We start from the raw sequence: 16,650 nt of genomic DNA on the forward strand, positions 1-16,650 counted from the left end.
AGATATCAATTCTGTCTATTGGAGAGTGCCCAAAGCGTGCTCTTGAATAACGTCTCCTTGTACGAGCTTCGGTCGGACATGTCGACTGTGAATACGGGTCTAAATCATAAGGTGACCTGACCCAAACCAATTTAACAAGCTCAAGTTATTTCTTGAGTTAGGTTTGGTGCTTACCACAAGGAAATTTAATATAGAATACAATTCTATGTTGCTTAAAATTAATTTTTATACATTACTACATGTGTACTGACCACAGTCGTACATGTTAGCTAACATAAATGAGATATATGTTTAACCTTGTGTTTCGAAGCTGGATTCGGTAAAATGCTACTCCGACCACATAGTTGGCACAGGCAATCCCTAATGGAGGTTCACGGCACTTATCAAGCACAAGGAACGGGCTCTGTGTGGAATAGAACAAAGCCTAGGGTTGCTTTAGTTGTGTGGTGGTAGCGATCCCTGTTCCGGTCACGTCTCTGTTACTCACTGTTGGTAGGTACTGGGCATGAACCTGCTCCAGTGTTGGTCAAGTCTGGTCTTGAATGAGCTCACACTCGGTGCTGTCATAACACACTCCAGCAGATTGTTCCAAGAGGTTAAGCCCACCATGAGGATTAGCGGCCCAAACAATCAACAATACTGCTACCCTGTACTTGGTTCTCTCTTGGAGGTCACCCATTTATATCTAAAGTTACTTTGAAAATGTTTTCAAAACTATATTTAGGATAAATTAGAAAGAGGTTCTTAACATGTGGTCTATGGGCCATTTGCCAGTGGTTCACACAAGGATAAATATAAGTAAAAAAATGCAACCTAACTTCATTACTTATATTATGAAAAAATCCTCATTTTAGTTTTGAAGAAATTTTCAGTCGCTTGTGTATCGTGTGTCATGTTAGGTAATATAAAGCGGCTCTAAAACAAGCTTCAGGGACGATCATGGTCTTGTTCATAAATTAAAGAGATAAGTAAATGAACTGTTTAGGAGCAAAAACTTTTTTATTTTCTATTGTTTATTTACTTTGCAGAAGTATTTGTTTCGAAGTGATCGGTGTTACAAACTTCCTTTTGCCATCAGTTTACTTCAGTGTTCGCCTCCGTTGTGTTCGCTGACTTCATGTGTAATGTCAGCACGCGATTTCATCATAGAAACTTGTTAAATGCTGTTTTGTTTTATGGCCTTTATGCAAGGACAGGCGGGGAAGGTATGATGACGAAATACACAAACCTTCAAAATAGACAAATTATATTATCTGACTACATTAAGCTTAAACTGACTGACTGATAATAGCGTTAACTACTTTGCTTTATTCTCTTAGCCACTGACCGGCTAAACCACAAAGTAAAGAAGTTAATTATATATTTATTTATATATTCTAAGGGGCTTAAAAATTATTTGGTTAATATTCGTGTTAAAATTTCACGTGAGGACAAAGCATGTGTTCTTATGGGTTTAATTAACAGTGGTTGGTGGTGTTCGCCGCCTAGTCACCTCACGGGGCTGTCGCGTTCAGTCAATAAACTCGTGGTGAAACGATCTCAAGGAGCTGTGAAATAACTAGTCGACTAATTATATTATAGGGTGTGTGTGTCTACCCTACAGCCTGTGTGGTAAGTATGGCGATTGAAACCACCTTAACCCTTTGTTAAGTCGCCGGCATAAGTGTTTTGATCAATGTGGGAAAACTAGGTCAAGCCATATTTATTTCAGTATTGGGGAGAAGAATCCCCTCACCGGAAGTGTCTGCTTGTGGAGGTAGTTTTATTGGGCAGGTCTGCATGGCTACACTTATTACAGTGCTGTATTACTCAGTACCCCTCCCCCCACCTAGCCACTTCCAACCCCAGACCCGCCCTCAGTCCTAACATTAGACCCCCGTTTTTTTTAACAAGTTTGTCTCCTAAACACATTTCTGAATATAAAAACAGATGAGTGTAGAAAATTAAACAATCTTCTAGAATCACATATATTATGTACTACTCGGAGCACAGTGTGAAGTGCAACATATGGTTTTATATGATTATGAAAGATGACAAGAACTAACACAACACTCTTAGGTAATTGTTGATGATTGACCCGCTGGCAATTTATCATAGTAAATGATTATAAAAATGCCTCAATTTCACTGTGTTCTATAGAAGACACTGTCGTAGTTTATGCATTTTCTTTACCCAACCTACCCCAACCGGTAATATTGCAGTAAACAGCAACCATAAAATTCCGGATATTCTCTGCACTCAGTCGATAGAACTATTTTTTCTCTGATCATTTTCTTATATTACTTTAGGTTAGGCTAGGCAAATTTTTTTTATCAAAACGGGCCGCCTATAGGCAAAGGCCCGTGTCGGACTACGGTCCGACAATCTATACAACAACAACTTTTTTATCAGATTCTTTGGTTGCTATAATTGCAATTTTACCCCCCCAACCCACCCCAACCCAATCTAGCCTTACCTAATCCAGCCTTACCTAATCCAACCTTAACCTAACATAACCTAAACATAAAAAAACTGCTTTATAGAGGACACTGTCTTAGTATGTGCATGTGTTTGGTATTTTTTTTTACAAGTAGACAACCAACAAAAAATCTGTGGTTGTCTACTTGTAAACATTTACCAAGTGGTTTTTTAAACCCAACCCAACTTAACCTTAACATAAAACTCTCGCATTACTGCCGAGAAGACAAAGCAGTGAGCGCCTTAGGCACCTAAATATCTACCAAACGAAGCATTTGTCACAAGAAATGATTGTTGTATCATAACTCGCTGATGAAAAGAGTAAGAAAATAAACACCAAAACAAATATATAACTCGTCGGCAGTTTAGTCATCAATATTAACCATCTCTAAGAACCACTGCCACCAGAAGGAGTTGTTTGATTTTGTTCATTTAAGCATTATTGTACCTGTATCTTAGTTTTTTCTATCTGTGCTCTTAAATCACGTATATTGGGCAGAGCATGAAAGATGAGGGAAATTGCTGGGTAAAACGTGTTGAAAAAGGGATCATACAGCACTAAAATAATGTCTCTACGTGCTTTATACATGTAGAGTCTATTTATGTACCGTAAAAACTCTTCCGAAAAATCTGCTGAATCAGCGTGTCTGCTCAATTTGTTTTCAACCGAACAGCTTGGTCCGAGCAAACTATCACATCCACAAAATATAAAAAATTGGAACTGGACACTTCAATAAAGTTGCTTTCATTGGTACCAGGTATCAAAATATACTCTCTGTTTAATATGGTGGGGGTCTGTCCCCAGCTAGGAAGTTAGGTAAGGTTAGGCAGGTGTCTTTGGTTGGTTAGGTCAGGTTCTATTAAATTCTACTTGTAAATGTCGTCTTTTAAAATACTTGCTATAAAAGAACCTCAATAGCAGCACAAATTTTCTAGGACTAGGACTAGTTTGTAACATGTTTTTGTATGGGGGATCAGGCACTACTGTTATGTCCATAACTTAGGACCAATTGTAATTTGAAAGTTTTACTTCTTGTTAATGTTCAGGATTGTATAATATACTACTGCATACTTTTTGTTAAGCAATTATTGAATAATAACTTAATTTTCCAGCCACTCCCTTAATGACAACACAATACTGTATAGTACAGTAGTACAATATATGCTAACCAGCTGTTTCAGCCTTTAAAATTATAAATTACTCTTAAGGACATAAATACTTGGATAAAATGTCAATAATTGAACTTGTTTCTTAAAACAGGTAAGCAATCAGCAAACTAAGAAAACAACTACTGATAGTAAAGAGCAAACAACCATGAAACTGTTCTGTCAGAGAGATCATCCTAATGGGCTTAAAGTGCTGTTGGCATCAGCCTTCTCTGGCAATGCTGTGACAGTTGTTGAAGACAAAGGTATGTAATTCTCAACTTTTTTTTTCCATGAAGTACTGTACCCTTGTACTGTATTTGGGGATAGGACCTAGATATGGTACCAGTACGTAAACTAGTACAACATTGACTGGTAATAGGTGATAAACTTGATTATCAATACTGTATGCTCCCCCCCCCCACTACTGTGTTAACTATAGTGTCATATTGGTTATTTAGTCTATAAATTAAAAATGATCATGGAAGGAAACATGGAGGGATATTCAGATATTTTACATGATGAGTTTCCTCCACATGGACTGACGGTCAGCGGGAGTTTCATTTGGACATTAACCCCTTCACTATGGGACACAACTTTTAATATTTTATTTGGCTGATACTGTACCGGACAATTTTATCCAGGACAGAGAGACCCATCATACAATGGGTTAATAAATGCTGTATAGATGCAGTTTGATACAATTGGGTTGAAAAGTTCGCATAGAGTTTGTTGAAGACCTGAAGTTGCAACATAACAATGTGCTCTTTCACTCAACATGCTCCATAAGAGAATTCTTGGTCAAGTACAACATTCCATTGGTTACCCAACCACCATATTCACTTGATTTGGCACCAAGTGACTTTTTTTTCCTCAAGTTGAAAATGCCATGCAGTAGAAGGGAAGGGATTTCAGGAAAAACCACAGATCACACAAAATAAAACATGGAAATTTAGTGCCATCTTAAAAGAAGAGTACCGGAGGTGCTTCAAAAAATGGCAGGACTGCTGGAATCACTGTGTACAAACAAGAAGAGGCGATGCTGTATTTGTTTAAATAAATTTGTCGTGAATCTTTATGATGTGTGTGTGTGAATTACGGTATTAATTAGCTACAGTATAATGTTTGTTTTATGAATGTCGTCACTCATCCCTGAATTATTCTATCACCGACAGGTGTGTCATCGGGAGCAGTGCTGGAGGTGACGGAGGGTAATGTGACATTCCATCTTCATGCCAACAGTGCGGTCCTTTTTCTACTCCACAAATCTAAGCAAGATTTAGCGGATGGTTGGTACTCTCAAGACTGTGAAAAATGGCTTGAATGGGAAGCAACTGTATTCCAGGTTAGTTACCTGCTTTTTTTATTTATATATTTTTATTTATTTATTATTATTATTTTTTTTTAGAACCGTATTTCACGATATAGAAGACTTACTTTTTTGTCATAAAATGGCTTTAAGAATCAGCCTGCATCCTATATGAGAAGATAGTCCTCTCAATTCACATGTACATTTTCTGGTAACTAATTCTAAACTTGAACAAAAAGTTAGATTGTCAAGTAAACTGAGAAGTCCATTGATGTTTCAGCCTGCTCTTGTGCCTTACCTGACTTCTGTTGCTGGAGGTAAGGAGGATAAGTCTCTGAGAGCTGTCATGGACTCCTTACTGGCCAACCTGTATGCTTCTAACCAACTAAATAACAAGGTATGATCTTTATGGTTGAAAATCTTAGTACATACAGTGACAGTGTATTAAGGAATGGTTGGCTCTGATTTGCTCGAGATGGTGTACAAATAATTGTTAAACTAGATTAGATTCTGCCTTCCTAGAAAGTTGTATGTGCCTGTGTTGGTTAAGTTCACATCATTTTTGAAGCTGCTGGACGAACTAAAGATTATTGAACAGTTATGATGTGTTGTGAACGAAAATGGAAAATAAGAAAGAAATCAAAATAACTTTAGATAAATTAACTGGTTTCATATGTAGGCTAGTAGCTACATTCATGAATTAAGCGATGAGGAATTCTTTTGGTTGCATGGTACTATACTATAGGTTACTGGATAGATCTGGATGATGCATTTGCTAGAAATATGTCACCATAGAGAATAAGGTTATGTACTTTAGGGTCTTGTTGTTCTATAAATTATTCTTTATTGAAATAACTTCTTTCTGGAAAATGAGTGACATGTCCCCGAGCCTAGAAATTATTGCATACACCTTAGAAATATTTATTTGAGAATTGTTAGTTGCACTTACACTAATTAGCTCTAACTTCTCAGTGACACACCAGATACAGTAGTGGCAACTTACTTTCCCTTGTTTGAACTGACTGCCAGCCCATGAGAAAAGGCCAGCAAGGCAAGTGCCAGACTTCCCACAGCACCACATTTTGAGTGAACGAAGTGTATTTTAACTAACTACAGGTACATGTTGGTGAGGAACCACAACAGTAAAGATGTAGGAGGCAAAGTAACAAAGTTCTGCTGCATTCCATTAGATAATTCCATCAGAGTATGACATTACTGTACATCGGGGCACTACTAAAAACCTCCCTCACTGAATGTATTGTACAGTACGTACTTATAAAATGTTCTAATAAATGTTCTGCTATCTTCATGACTTAAGTGCATGTATTAATTTAATATCATTTTGATGGTGTTGATAAGTCAATTGTCAGGATTGTTATGTTTTGTGATATACAAGTGTATTTTCTTTATTAGGTTTTATTCACTTAGCTACTTTTCATGTAACTAAGAAATCCTTGAGTTTCTTTTTCTCTTTAATTCACATTCATAAAAAATTCTTCTTTATATGTCAGTGTACAAATTAACCATGTACAATATAGTAATGTAAAGTATTTTCATCATCTTTCATCTCTGTGTACCTGTATCTTCTAACAAAGTTAGCTTTAAACTGAAATCAAAACCAGCCTTTAATTGCATTTAACATCGTCATTCTGTCCTCTGTAGCACTTCTCCTGCACCTTATACTCATGAGTACAAACTATAATCCTTATTTTTATTTAATGTATTTTTAACGCAGGACTTGAGTGCAATATCTGTGGTATTTTTCTCATCATTATTGCCTTTGACAAGTGAGGCGACAAGTCTTACTTTCCTGGAAGAACGTCACCCTACTCTCTTGGCTTATATCAACACTCTGAAGGAACAGGCACAATATAAGGTGAGCTAGAGGTGATTCTATGTTTTATCACATCCCCACTACATATACTGTACTTTACATAGCAGAATAGCAAGTTACATCTGTCAGTCTGTCCACCCATGTTTGGTAATAAGATTATGCAAAAAATTATTTTACCTACAACAAAAAAATTTTGCAGGCCTATTTGTATACATCCTCAGATGACTTATATACTTGGTATTTGGAGTAGATTCTGTCCAAATATTGAACAAGGATTACTCCTTTTTATTCAGTTTCATGTTTATTTGTATTTCAGATGACAAAATACAAATATTATATGATTATATAAGTACTAATATAATTTCAGGAGTGTGTTGAATCTTGGTACAGCAGCAGTAGTACACTCAAGACCTGGGTAGCCCAAACTTCCATTCCTCTCAGTCCTGTTCATTCTACCTTGTCTCTCCTCAAAGGATCTCCCCTAACTCCCCAGTCTCCAAGCACTTCAACCTCCTCAGGCTCACCTGAACACGTAAGCAGTACAAATGTATAAGTGAAGCCTCCATATGACAGGGTTTCTCTCCATGTAATCTGTTAGATGGAGTTTTTACATCTAATGGACTTTCATGTCTATAAACTGTACAGTAAAAACCCTGTACAATATTTCAAAATAATAGGGCCTCTGTCCATTACAAATTGTAAGAGACACTTTCTCCTAGGGGAAACAAATGAATAAGAGTATTGTGTTTAATGAAAATTATAATATATATACAGCTACTCCCCGATTTTTTACCTACTCGACTTACGACCACCTGGACATACGACCGCCTCAGTCGTACCAAAATTTTGTCAAATTGCGTATTTTCGAGTCCCAACGTCAGTGATTGCGCTGTGTACTGACAAAATTTTCATTTGTAATTCACTTTAAAATGGCTGGCAAGCTTAAAAGTGAGAGTTTTGTGGTGCTGAGAAGAAAGAGACACCCATTTTAGAATTTCTATGTATTATTTTCGCCTTTTCGACTTACGACCTGGTCGTCGGGACGGAACCCCGTCATAAGTCGAGGAGAGACTGTATATATGTATATATATTGAAAGGTCTCACATTTTGAAATTTTACCAAATATTACAAAATTTGTGACATTTTGTAATGGCAAAACATTATGAATTATGAGTGATTTCAAATTATGGAAGTACAAATTATGTTTTTTTTTTTTACTTTAGTTGGTTAAATGGAGGTTTCACATTTAACAAACCCTCAATACAAGGGACATTCCTTTCCATATATTCTGTTAAATGGAGTTTTACTCTAGTAGAATAATGAACATATTAAGTTTTTGGATGGTAGGAATTTGTTAGAAAGAGTATTTTTTACTGTTTCTCTGCTCAACAACAACTTTTGCATGAATTTTTTATCACTTTTTTATGCTGTGGATGTGGTTGATGGCTGCTCCATCTGTATTAAGAGCCTTATCAATACATAATGTTTATCAGCAAGTGTTTTATTTCTGTTTGGCATTACCTATATCAAGATTAGAGAGATTGTTGACAGCTGCAGTATTGGGTAGATCTTGTCCCACCATTGGGCTGTGATGCTGCTTTTACATGGGTACTGATTTTATTTTATTTGTTATTCTCTCTCTTTGTCTCAAAGCTCTATCTTTATTTCAGGGTAAACCAGTGCGTGCGACAATGTCTGCTGAGCAAATAAAAGAAGCTCGGTGTGCATGGCTACAACCTCCCCCAAACTCAACAGTGTCAGCAGCCCGGGTAGCCCCTGTACTTCCTGTAGAGGGAGAGTCAAATATTCTTATTACTTCTGCTTTGCCTTATGTCAATAATGTACCACATCTTGGAAATATTATCGGTTGTGTTCTGTCTGCCGACTGCTATGCAAGATTTTGTCGTTTACGAGGAGACAACACTTTATATATTAGTGGTACAGATGAATATGGAACAGCAACTGAAACCAAAGCCATTGCTGAAGGTCTTACACCACAGCAGATATGTGATAAATACCATGCCATACATGCTAATGTTTATAAGTGGTTCAATATTAGTTTTGATCACTTTGGCCGCACAACAACAGAACACCAAACTAGGATTGCCCAGGATATTTTTGAAAAGTTGGATAAAAATGGGAAAATATTTAAAGAATCCGTGGAACAATTGTATTGCATTAAATGTGAGCGTTTTCTAGCTGACAGGTTTGTAGAAGGAACGTGTCCTCACCCAGGTTGTGGCTATGAAGATGCTCGGGGTGATCAGTGTGATGGTTGTGGGAAATTGATTAATGCCATGGAGCTGGTGAAACCTCGCTGTAAACTTTGCTTTAATCTACCTGAAGTCAGATCCTCGAATCATCTTTTCCTGGACCTGCCATCAATTGAGCCTTCATTGAAGTCCTGGTTAGCAACATCCTCCAAACAGTGGACTAGCAACGCTAAAGTTATATGTGACTCCTGGATAAGAGATGGTCTCAAAACCCGATGCATCACCCGTGACCTGAAATGGGGCACTGCAGTCCCAAAGGATGGCTTTAGAGATAAGGTATTCTATGTGTGGTTTGATGCTCCCATTGGCTATATTAGCATTTCTGCCTGTTATACTGATCAGTGGGAGAAGTGGTGGAAGAACCCCAGTCAAGTTCAGTACTACGAATTCATGGCTAAGGATAATGTTCCATTCCATAGTGTTGTGTTTCCTTCGACTCAGTTGGGTACTGGTGAAAACTGGACTAAAGTCACACACCTTGTAGCCACTGAATATCTAAACTACGAGGACGGTAAATTCTCAAAAAGTCGTGGTACAGGAGTATTTGGTGACCAGGTTATTGACACGGGGATTCCCAGTGATGTATGGCGATTCTACCTCTTATACCTTAGACCTGAGGTTCATGACACCGCTTTCTCTTGGGTTGATCTACAGACTAAGAACAACAGTGAACTTCTTAATAATCTGGGAAATTTTGTACATAGAGCACTTTCCTTTGTGTTTAAGTTCTTTGCATCAACTTTACCCCCAGCAAAACCTAGTGAATCTGATTATCAGGTTATGGCAGCAGTGAACCAGGAATTCCAGCAGTACACCTCCGCTCTGGCAAATAATCGTCAGCGAGATGGGCTACGATATATCCTCTCTATAACAAGGATTGGGAACCAGTACATTCAAGAGCACGAACCATACAAACTTATAAAACCAAATCGTTCAGCAGAAGACAAGGAACGAGGGGCGACAGTGACTGCAATAGCCATCAATATTGTAGCTTTAGTGTCCATAATTTTGGATCCCTATATGCCAGAGACGTCAGAACGCATCAAGGTCTTTCTGAATTTACCAACACATTTTCAGCGACTTCCCAGATTGTTTACACAGTTCCTTCCTTCTGGCCATGTCATTCAGGAACCAAAACCCCTCATCAGTTCAATTGATGATGAAGTAATTCAGAAACTCGGCAAACAGTTTGGTGGTCAAGCTTCAGCAGAGAAGAAACCTGTTGACCCGTCTGAGGTAGCACGTCTAGAAGGCTTAATCACAGAACAGGTAAGAAAATGTTTAAATAAGCTTTAATTTAGATATTTCCCAATTGCAGTATATATACTCTGTGTGGTTCTTGTGGGTGATAAGTGGGACATTCATTTGTTGTAAAATATAATTGAGAAAATCTTGAATGCATATGGAATTCAGTATTGTCATAATTATTTAGTTTGTTGTGTTTCCTAAGGTATGTGACATGATTATTTTACCCCACAGGGGAACAAGGTGCGAAAATTGAAGGAGAATGGCACGGCCAGCAAGGACGTGGTGGCCGCAGAAGTGGCAACATTAATTGCTTTGAAGGGCCAGCTAGCAGCTGCACAGGGTGTCGACCCAGCGGCTGCCAGCAGTAAGGACAAGAAAAAGAAGAAAGGAGGAGCAACAGTGAAGGCAGAACCCAGTCCTGCCAAGACACCAGCAGCTGTTCCAAATGGTCCAGTAGACGAGAATGAAGTGAACCGTTTACAAGCGTTAATCACACAGCAGGTAATAGTTATTCCAATCTTTTCATTCCTTTTCTGGACTACCTGAAGTTTGTCACCCCAGCTTATTTCACCTGAAGGTTAACCACCCCAATACTAACCTAACCTTACCTACCCAAACTTCATCAACTTAATCAGTTGAAATAAGCTAGTGTGTCTAATTCTCAGGTGGTCCTCTTTTCTTGTTATACAGTACAGTAGATACCTGGTCAGAAGTAAGACCAACACTATATACACACAATCATTTCTTTCACCATTTTCTTCACTTTTCTTCTGTACTACTCCCTTCTTTTCATCGTGTCTTACTTGCAATTTGTCTTTGTAAACCCTTCTCTTTTCCTTAACCCATAAGTGGATGTTAGCTGTAGGGACAATTCATGGTCAAATGTGTTGACCATACCCTCCTCTCATTTTCCTTTTTATTTTAGTGTACCTTCTCACCCCAGCTGTATGTTTTAAGACTACACCATTGAACTCTTGCCATTTCCTTCAACTTTCCCTTAACCATCATTAAAATGTGCCCACCTTTTCTCAGTTATTTCTTAAAATTTTCTCTTACTTTATCTTCTCTCAGCTAGTCAATTTTAAATACTGTACCCTTCTTCCCACTTCCTTCTATATATACTGTAATTGTACAGTTATGATTTCCATCTTGGTTAATTTCTGTCAACATAAGATCAAATAGATTGTGTGAAATGAACTTTGTTGGTTATAAAGATTTTCTTGTGTAGTAACTGTTCAGTAAATATATATATATATATATATATATATATATATATATATATATATATATATATATATATATATATATATATATATATATATATATATATATATATATATATATATATATATATATATATAAAATGACTTCATAAGTTTAAAGGATTTCCTGGCAATCAAATTATAAACACAGTTGTTTGTATTGCAGGGTGATAAAGTTCGTGCCATCAAAGCTAGAGGTGATGCTCCCAAGGATGAAATTGGTTCCGAGGTTGCCAAACTTTTGGATCTCAAGAAACAGTTAGCAGTAGCTCAGGGAATTGATCCGGCTACTCTCAATTCTAAAGAAAAAAAGAAAAAGAAGTAAGAGTAAATGGGAGAAGAAAGGCAGCTGTAACTCAAATGTGTGACATAAGTTACCATCATGCACAGTCAAAGACAAAAGTCGTGTTGTGAAATTTGGTGAAAACATGTGTCGAAGGGCTAAACTTTTGGTGCTCTCTGCTTTGTGGTAGGGCTCTCATAATGTCATGAGTTATATTTAATCTTCGGTCAAAACCGCGACATGACTTTTGTCTTTGACTGTACAGTCCTGTATTATCTTGTAACTTGATAAACTACACTTAGTTGTGCAGAATTTAATGCAACTACTATACTGTACACTAGAAGGGTTATAACTACTTAATGGGTAATTTTTTGTGAAGTGGATTAAATTTGGTTTAATGAGCTACTTACTTTTTTAAAGTTATAACAGGAAAAATGTACATGGAAATGAGTAGATTTTAATTAAGAGAAAAGTTTTGATTGTGAACTTCTTGTTAAGATGTTTGGACTAAAGGTTTGTTATAACCCAGGTTATTTTTTACTTTTTGAAGTAAATAATTTAAAGATTTCTAACTTACTGCTAATATATATAATGTAATTCAGGCATAGTCATTAAGTCTATAGGGTGTTGAAAAGCTCAGGTTCCCAAGACCCAAAATTTGTGACTAAAGTCTAAATCTCAAAGAAAATTTGGAAATGAAATAAACCTTCTAACTTAGTAAATTTCTCAGAAGTACACATTACTTGTCTTGGCAGTTGTCCTTAGAAATTTGAAAGTCTTTGTGCCTAGATGGCTTACATGGCAGTGAAAACTCTCACCCTTCTCCCTCTAGAGGGAACTGCCATAATAAATGTCTTCTCCTTTCCAGAAATCCAATATGGTGCAAAGTCTATCTACTTTTCAAACTTTATCTGATTTTTAGATCTCGGTCACAAGTTTTGGGAACCTGAGTTTTTTATCCTGTGTCCTTACTGACTACATGAGACAGCCAATCCTTCTTGGCTAGAAAATATGATTCTAGGATCAGTCTGTCATTTAGTATATAATACATTCCTAATGTTTAATTAAAATTCAGAGAGGCACATGTTTACCCCAGATAAAATGACAATCTGTGTTTTGGTCTAAACTAATGTGTGCCTTTGCCCTCTTCTTCCCCTCCCCTTCCTCTTTAGTTGAAATTCAGAATTTACATATGGTGCTCACTTATTTTCAGCAAAAATTTGATTTTGTTTGTGCACTTTAAATGTTAATAACCTTGTGCACAAAGTTAATTTGTTTACTGGATACTCTACTGGTGTCTGATTTTCATTCACATACCATGAAAAAGTCTAGCATGAGCTTTGTAGGAGCAGAAGGGTAAGGGAGAGGTCATTCTCTGCTCTCACAATGGCTGTTCTTATGAGAATGATAGTAGAAACATTCAGAAGATAGTCATCATTTCAAGATTCTAGGTTATATTGACCAGAATAAGTCTTAAATGTGTACCTACTGTACATTACTCTCAAATTTACCTTCAATTTAAAGATTTGCGTATACAGTGCACTGATATTTATTGACTTTCTGGTGATCTGTATGGTTTCTCACTGCCATTATCAATACCTGTGTACATAATTACTGATTTTTTTTTAAACATAACCTTTGTACTGTACAGTGAATGGTCACAGTCCTGATTAAAAGTTTTGATACTGGATTCATTTATAGATGTGCCTAGTATGTAGGGAAGAGTAGCAAAGAAAGGATTTGTTTGTGTGGGTGTGTTCTTTGAGCTATACATGTGAGTTTATGGATGTGCAGGTGGATTTATGAAGGATTTATTACTTTTTTAATGGCGTACCTAAAGAATGTGTGGTTGTGAAGACAGTCTTTATATTGTGTGTATGTGCAGTAAGTTGTTTATTTATACTGTATATATTTATATATAATATACAGTACCTGTACACATGTATTTATTTTTCTCCCTTTCTCTCTCTCTCGATAACTTTCATTCCCTAAAAATATATTTGTGTACAGTTACAAGCTGTGAATGGTTTGTGTAGTGGTTTGAATGTATTATCCTGACTAGATATGAAAAATGTACTTAATGAAGTAACCTAATTTGCCATTAGTCATTGATATATTGTCATGTTCTTGAGTTATTTGGGGAATTACCTTAATGGAATTGCTTTTACAGGGCAACAGATACGTACTGTATATCATTACATTTCATGTGCTCGATTAAAATTAATAATTATGAATGATGCTCTTTGTTTTTTCTCCTCAGTGGGCTGACATATTGTTGTGGCTCATACTGTCTGTATGTGTCTGTGATTCTGACAGTCCATTTTTATCCATTAGTTTGTCTACAAGATATCTCCAGAAAGTCTATATAGTATTCCACTTTTTATACTGTTTTATATTTATGTAAGATATCCTCATAATTAAGTAGTGCTCATTGTGCTTTTGTGAAAAAGAATTAAATTTATCTTCATAAACCACAAATAACACCAGATTATATACCACATTATCCTGGGTCAGCTAAGATGGATTGAATTGTGGTCTTAAACAATGGAAATACAATATGCTATTGGAGTCTGTGTATCCAATTACTGTAGTTACATTTCATTAAATACTAATAAACATTTCTTGCAGCCAGTGACATGTCCATGTGATTAATTCACTTGTCCTCTCAGGAATTTCATTATCATTTACATAACATGACCATAATTTTACGAAGATGTTATTTCTTGTCAATATACAGTACAGTAGTTCACATTTCCAGTTATTGATAGTGTGTGGGATGACTCAAGTTGCAAGTGTAAAGGTTATAACTGTGACCTTTATCTAAATGAAAAGTTATTAGTGCTTAATGGCCTTGTACACTAGTGAGATTATGCTAACACATTCCATTAAAGCTTTTCTTCTTTATGACATATTGTATTGAATTGAACTACTGTAATCATTTTATTTGACAGATATTTAATGCACAGTGCAATTATCTCATAAGTACTAGAACCTAAGATCTCTTTGTTCTGTATTTCTTATAATTTTCTCCATATATCTGGAATGATGGAATGAATGAACTGCTATAAGCATCTTCCAAAATCTTACTTTATCATTACCCTTTGTTCCTTCACTGTTACTTACAACCTCTCTCATTACAACTTTACTGATCAGCTCATTAGCTGCTTGGGCAGTCGATCACATCTGTTATGCACTGTTGCCAAGTACTGGGCATACTCTGGTTCCAGAATGTATCTGTACCTGTGCCAGTATCGATCAAGTCTGGTCTTCAATGAGCTCACTTGGTGCCGTCACAACGCGTTCTGGCAGATTGTTCCAAGAGTTTACAACCCTCAATCAAAGCTGTGGCCCCTAGTGAGACAGGCATTCACCAGCTCCAGGTAAAAACACTCCAATGAATAATGTCCCCTGAGGTGTTTATAAGATTTCATTAAGTTACTCCTTGCCTACCTATAGTTTAAGCTAGGCAACTGCAGGCATTCTAATTTCTCTGGGTACCTCAGGTGTTGTAGTGAAGGCACCAATCTGGTGGCATTCTTTTGGACATTTTCAATCGACTGACAGTCTCTACCATATCTCAGGAACCAGATGGGGTGACAGGACTTTAAACGGGGAAGCACCTCACTCTTGAATAGCTTCACGTGGGATGGACTTTCTAGATCTCTGAACTACCTTCCTATAAGACCTACTTGTTTAGTTGCTAGATTCACCTTCTTCTCACAATTTGGGAGAGGCAAGAATAATTAGAAATAGAAGGCAAAGCACTCAAAAGAGAAATGTTTGAAAAAATGTCAAATTGAAAGAAAATGTGGCTTGAGGAGTTATAGATATGATTGAGATAATACAGTAGTCTTATCTAAATGGGAGTACAGTTGGAGAGATGGATTACTTTAAGAATACCATTCCTAGAAAGTACAGTTGAGGTGTGTGGTCATAAGAAAATAAGAATGAAAATGAGTATGATCGGATGAGAGTCTAGTAATGCCAAGTAAAGAGAGAAAACAAATGAGAGCCATTTATAGTTAGGAGTGGGAAGATATTACAGTAGTGGTGAAAATTGTAAAAGAATGCAAAAGATGATAAGATGAAAGTTGGGGAGAAAAATAATCTACTGAAGGAAATGGACCAGCAAGTGGTGTACTGTATCCACTTAGCCACCACACCCTGTATACATACATTATACTGTACTGTACTAACTTACCACGTCCCTCTTACATAGACCTCTTAATTCTGAATACTACAAGAACTTCAAACAAAACTGCATCAAATGGTAAAAAGTCAATTCAATGCATTTTTCGTTTGTTGATTTTAAGAGTATTAATGCCAAAAGGAAAAAAGATACAGCTATAATCAAGACACCAAAACTAAACTCGAGATGTAGAGTCGAGTGAGTTTCTCGGTATGATATTAACAAACAAAACAGAAACAAAGCTCTGTAACCAGGAAACACAATGTAGTTCCAAATTTATCAAACAGTTCTATACACTAAAAAAAGGACGAGTGTGGTCTGGAAAGTTAAAAGACTGAGGTACAAATAAGACTTGTGTGTGTGTGTGTGTGTTTGTGTAGAGTGCACTGTTACCGAATGTAGCACTGCAATGCAGTACAGTACAAAACGGTACTTGAAATGGAACAGGGAGGCAGCTACAAAATATGACAAGTCTACGTTTGAGTTCATAAAGCTTAATGCTTTTCTCTGTTAGGTACCAACCAATTAGCAAATCCATATTTACTTAAGTATAGAGACTACAGTTGGTGCAGCACGTATATATCCTGAAATACAGTACGGAACCGGCAGACAGTTACCACTGCTTTTACTGTACTGACAATGTAATGTT

General features: G+C 36.7%; 1 protein-coding gene across 2 annotated transcripts; it reads left to right on the forward strand.

Moving 5' to 3' along the window:
- The first annotated feature begins 1,447 nt into the window (after positions 1 to 1,447).
- LOC121878861 (methionine--tRNA ligase, cytoplasmic-like) lies at positions 1,448 to 14,046 on the forward strand. 2 transcript variants are annotated; one of them, XM_042385287.1, is made up of 9 exons: positions 1,448 to 1,611; positions 3,719 to 3,869; positions 4,779 to 4,948; positions 5,193 to 5,309; positions 6,648 to 6,788; positions 7,114 to 7,278; positions 8,417 to 10,288; positions 10,499 to 10,768; positions 11,696 to 14,046. In XM_042385287.1, exons 2-9 carry the CDS (start codon positions 3,773 to 3,775, stop codon positions 11,852 to 11,854), a joined length of 2,991 nt encoding a protein of 996 aa, XP_042241221.1. In that variant the 5' UTR covers positions 1,448 to 1,611; positions 3,719 to 3,772; the 3' UTR covers positions 11,855 to 14,046. The 2 variants fall into 2 exon arrangements, with proteins under 2 accessions (XP_042241221.1, XP_042241222.1); XM_042385288.1 differs by lacking the exon at positions 1,448 to 1,611 and having other exon boundaries at positions 3,740 to 3,869; positions 5,177 to 5,309.
- The last annotated feature ends 2,604 nt before the right edge of the window (positions 14,047 to 16,650 follow it).

The sequence above is a fragment of the Homarus americanus genome, unplaced genomic scaffold (genome assembly GCF_018991925.1).
Source record: "Homarus americanus isolate GMGI-L3 unplaced genomic scaffold, GMGI_Hamer_2.0 scaffold54840, whole genome shotgun sequence".
In the NCBI taxonomy this organism is placed as follows: domain Eukaryota; kingdom Metazoa; phylum Arthropoda; class Malacostraca; order Decapoda; family Nephropidae; genus Homarus; species Homarus americanus.

Coding starts and splice junctions, on each gene's coding strand:
- LOC121878861 (XM_042385287.1), top strand. CDS start 3,773: ATGAAACTGTTCTGTCAGAGAGATCATCCTAATGGGCTTAAAGTGCTG. Junction 4,949..5,192: donor GGGAAGCAACTGTATTCCAG/GTTAGTTACCTG, acceptor TTGATGTTTCAG/CCTGCTCTTGTGCCTTACCT. Junction 7,279..8,416: donor CCTCAGGCTCACCTGAACAC/GTAAGCAGTACA, acceptor TCTTTATTTCAG/GGTAAACCAGTGCGTGCGAC.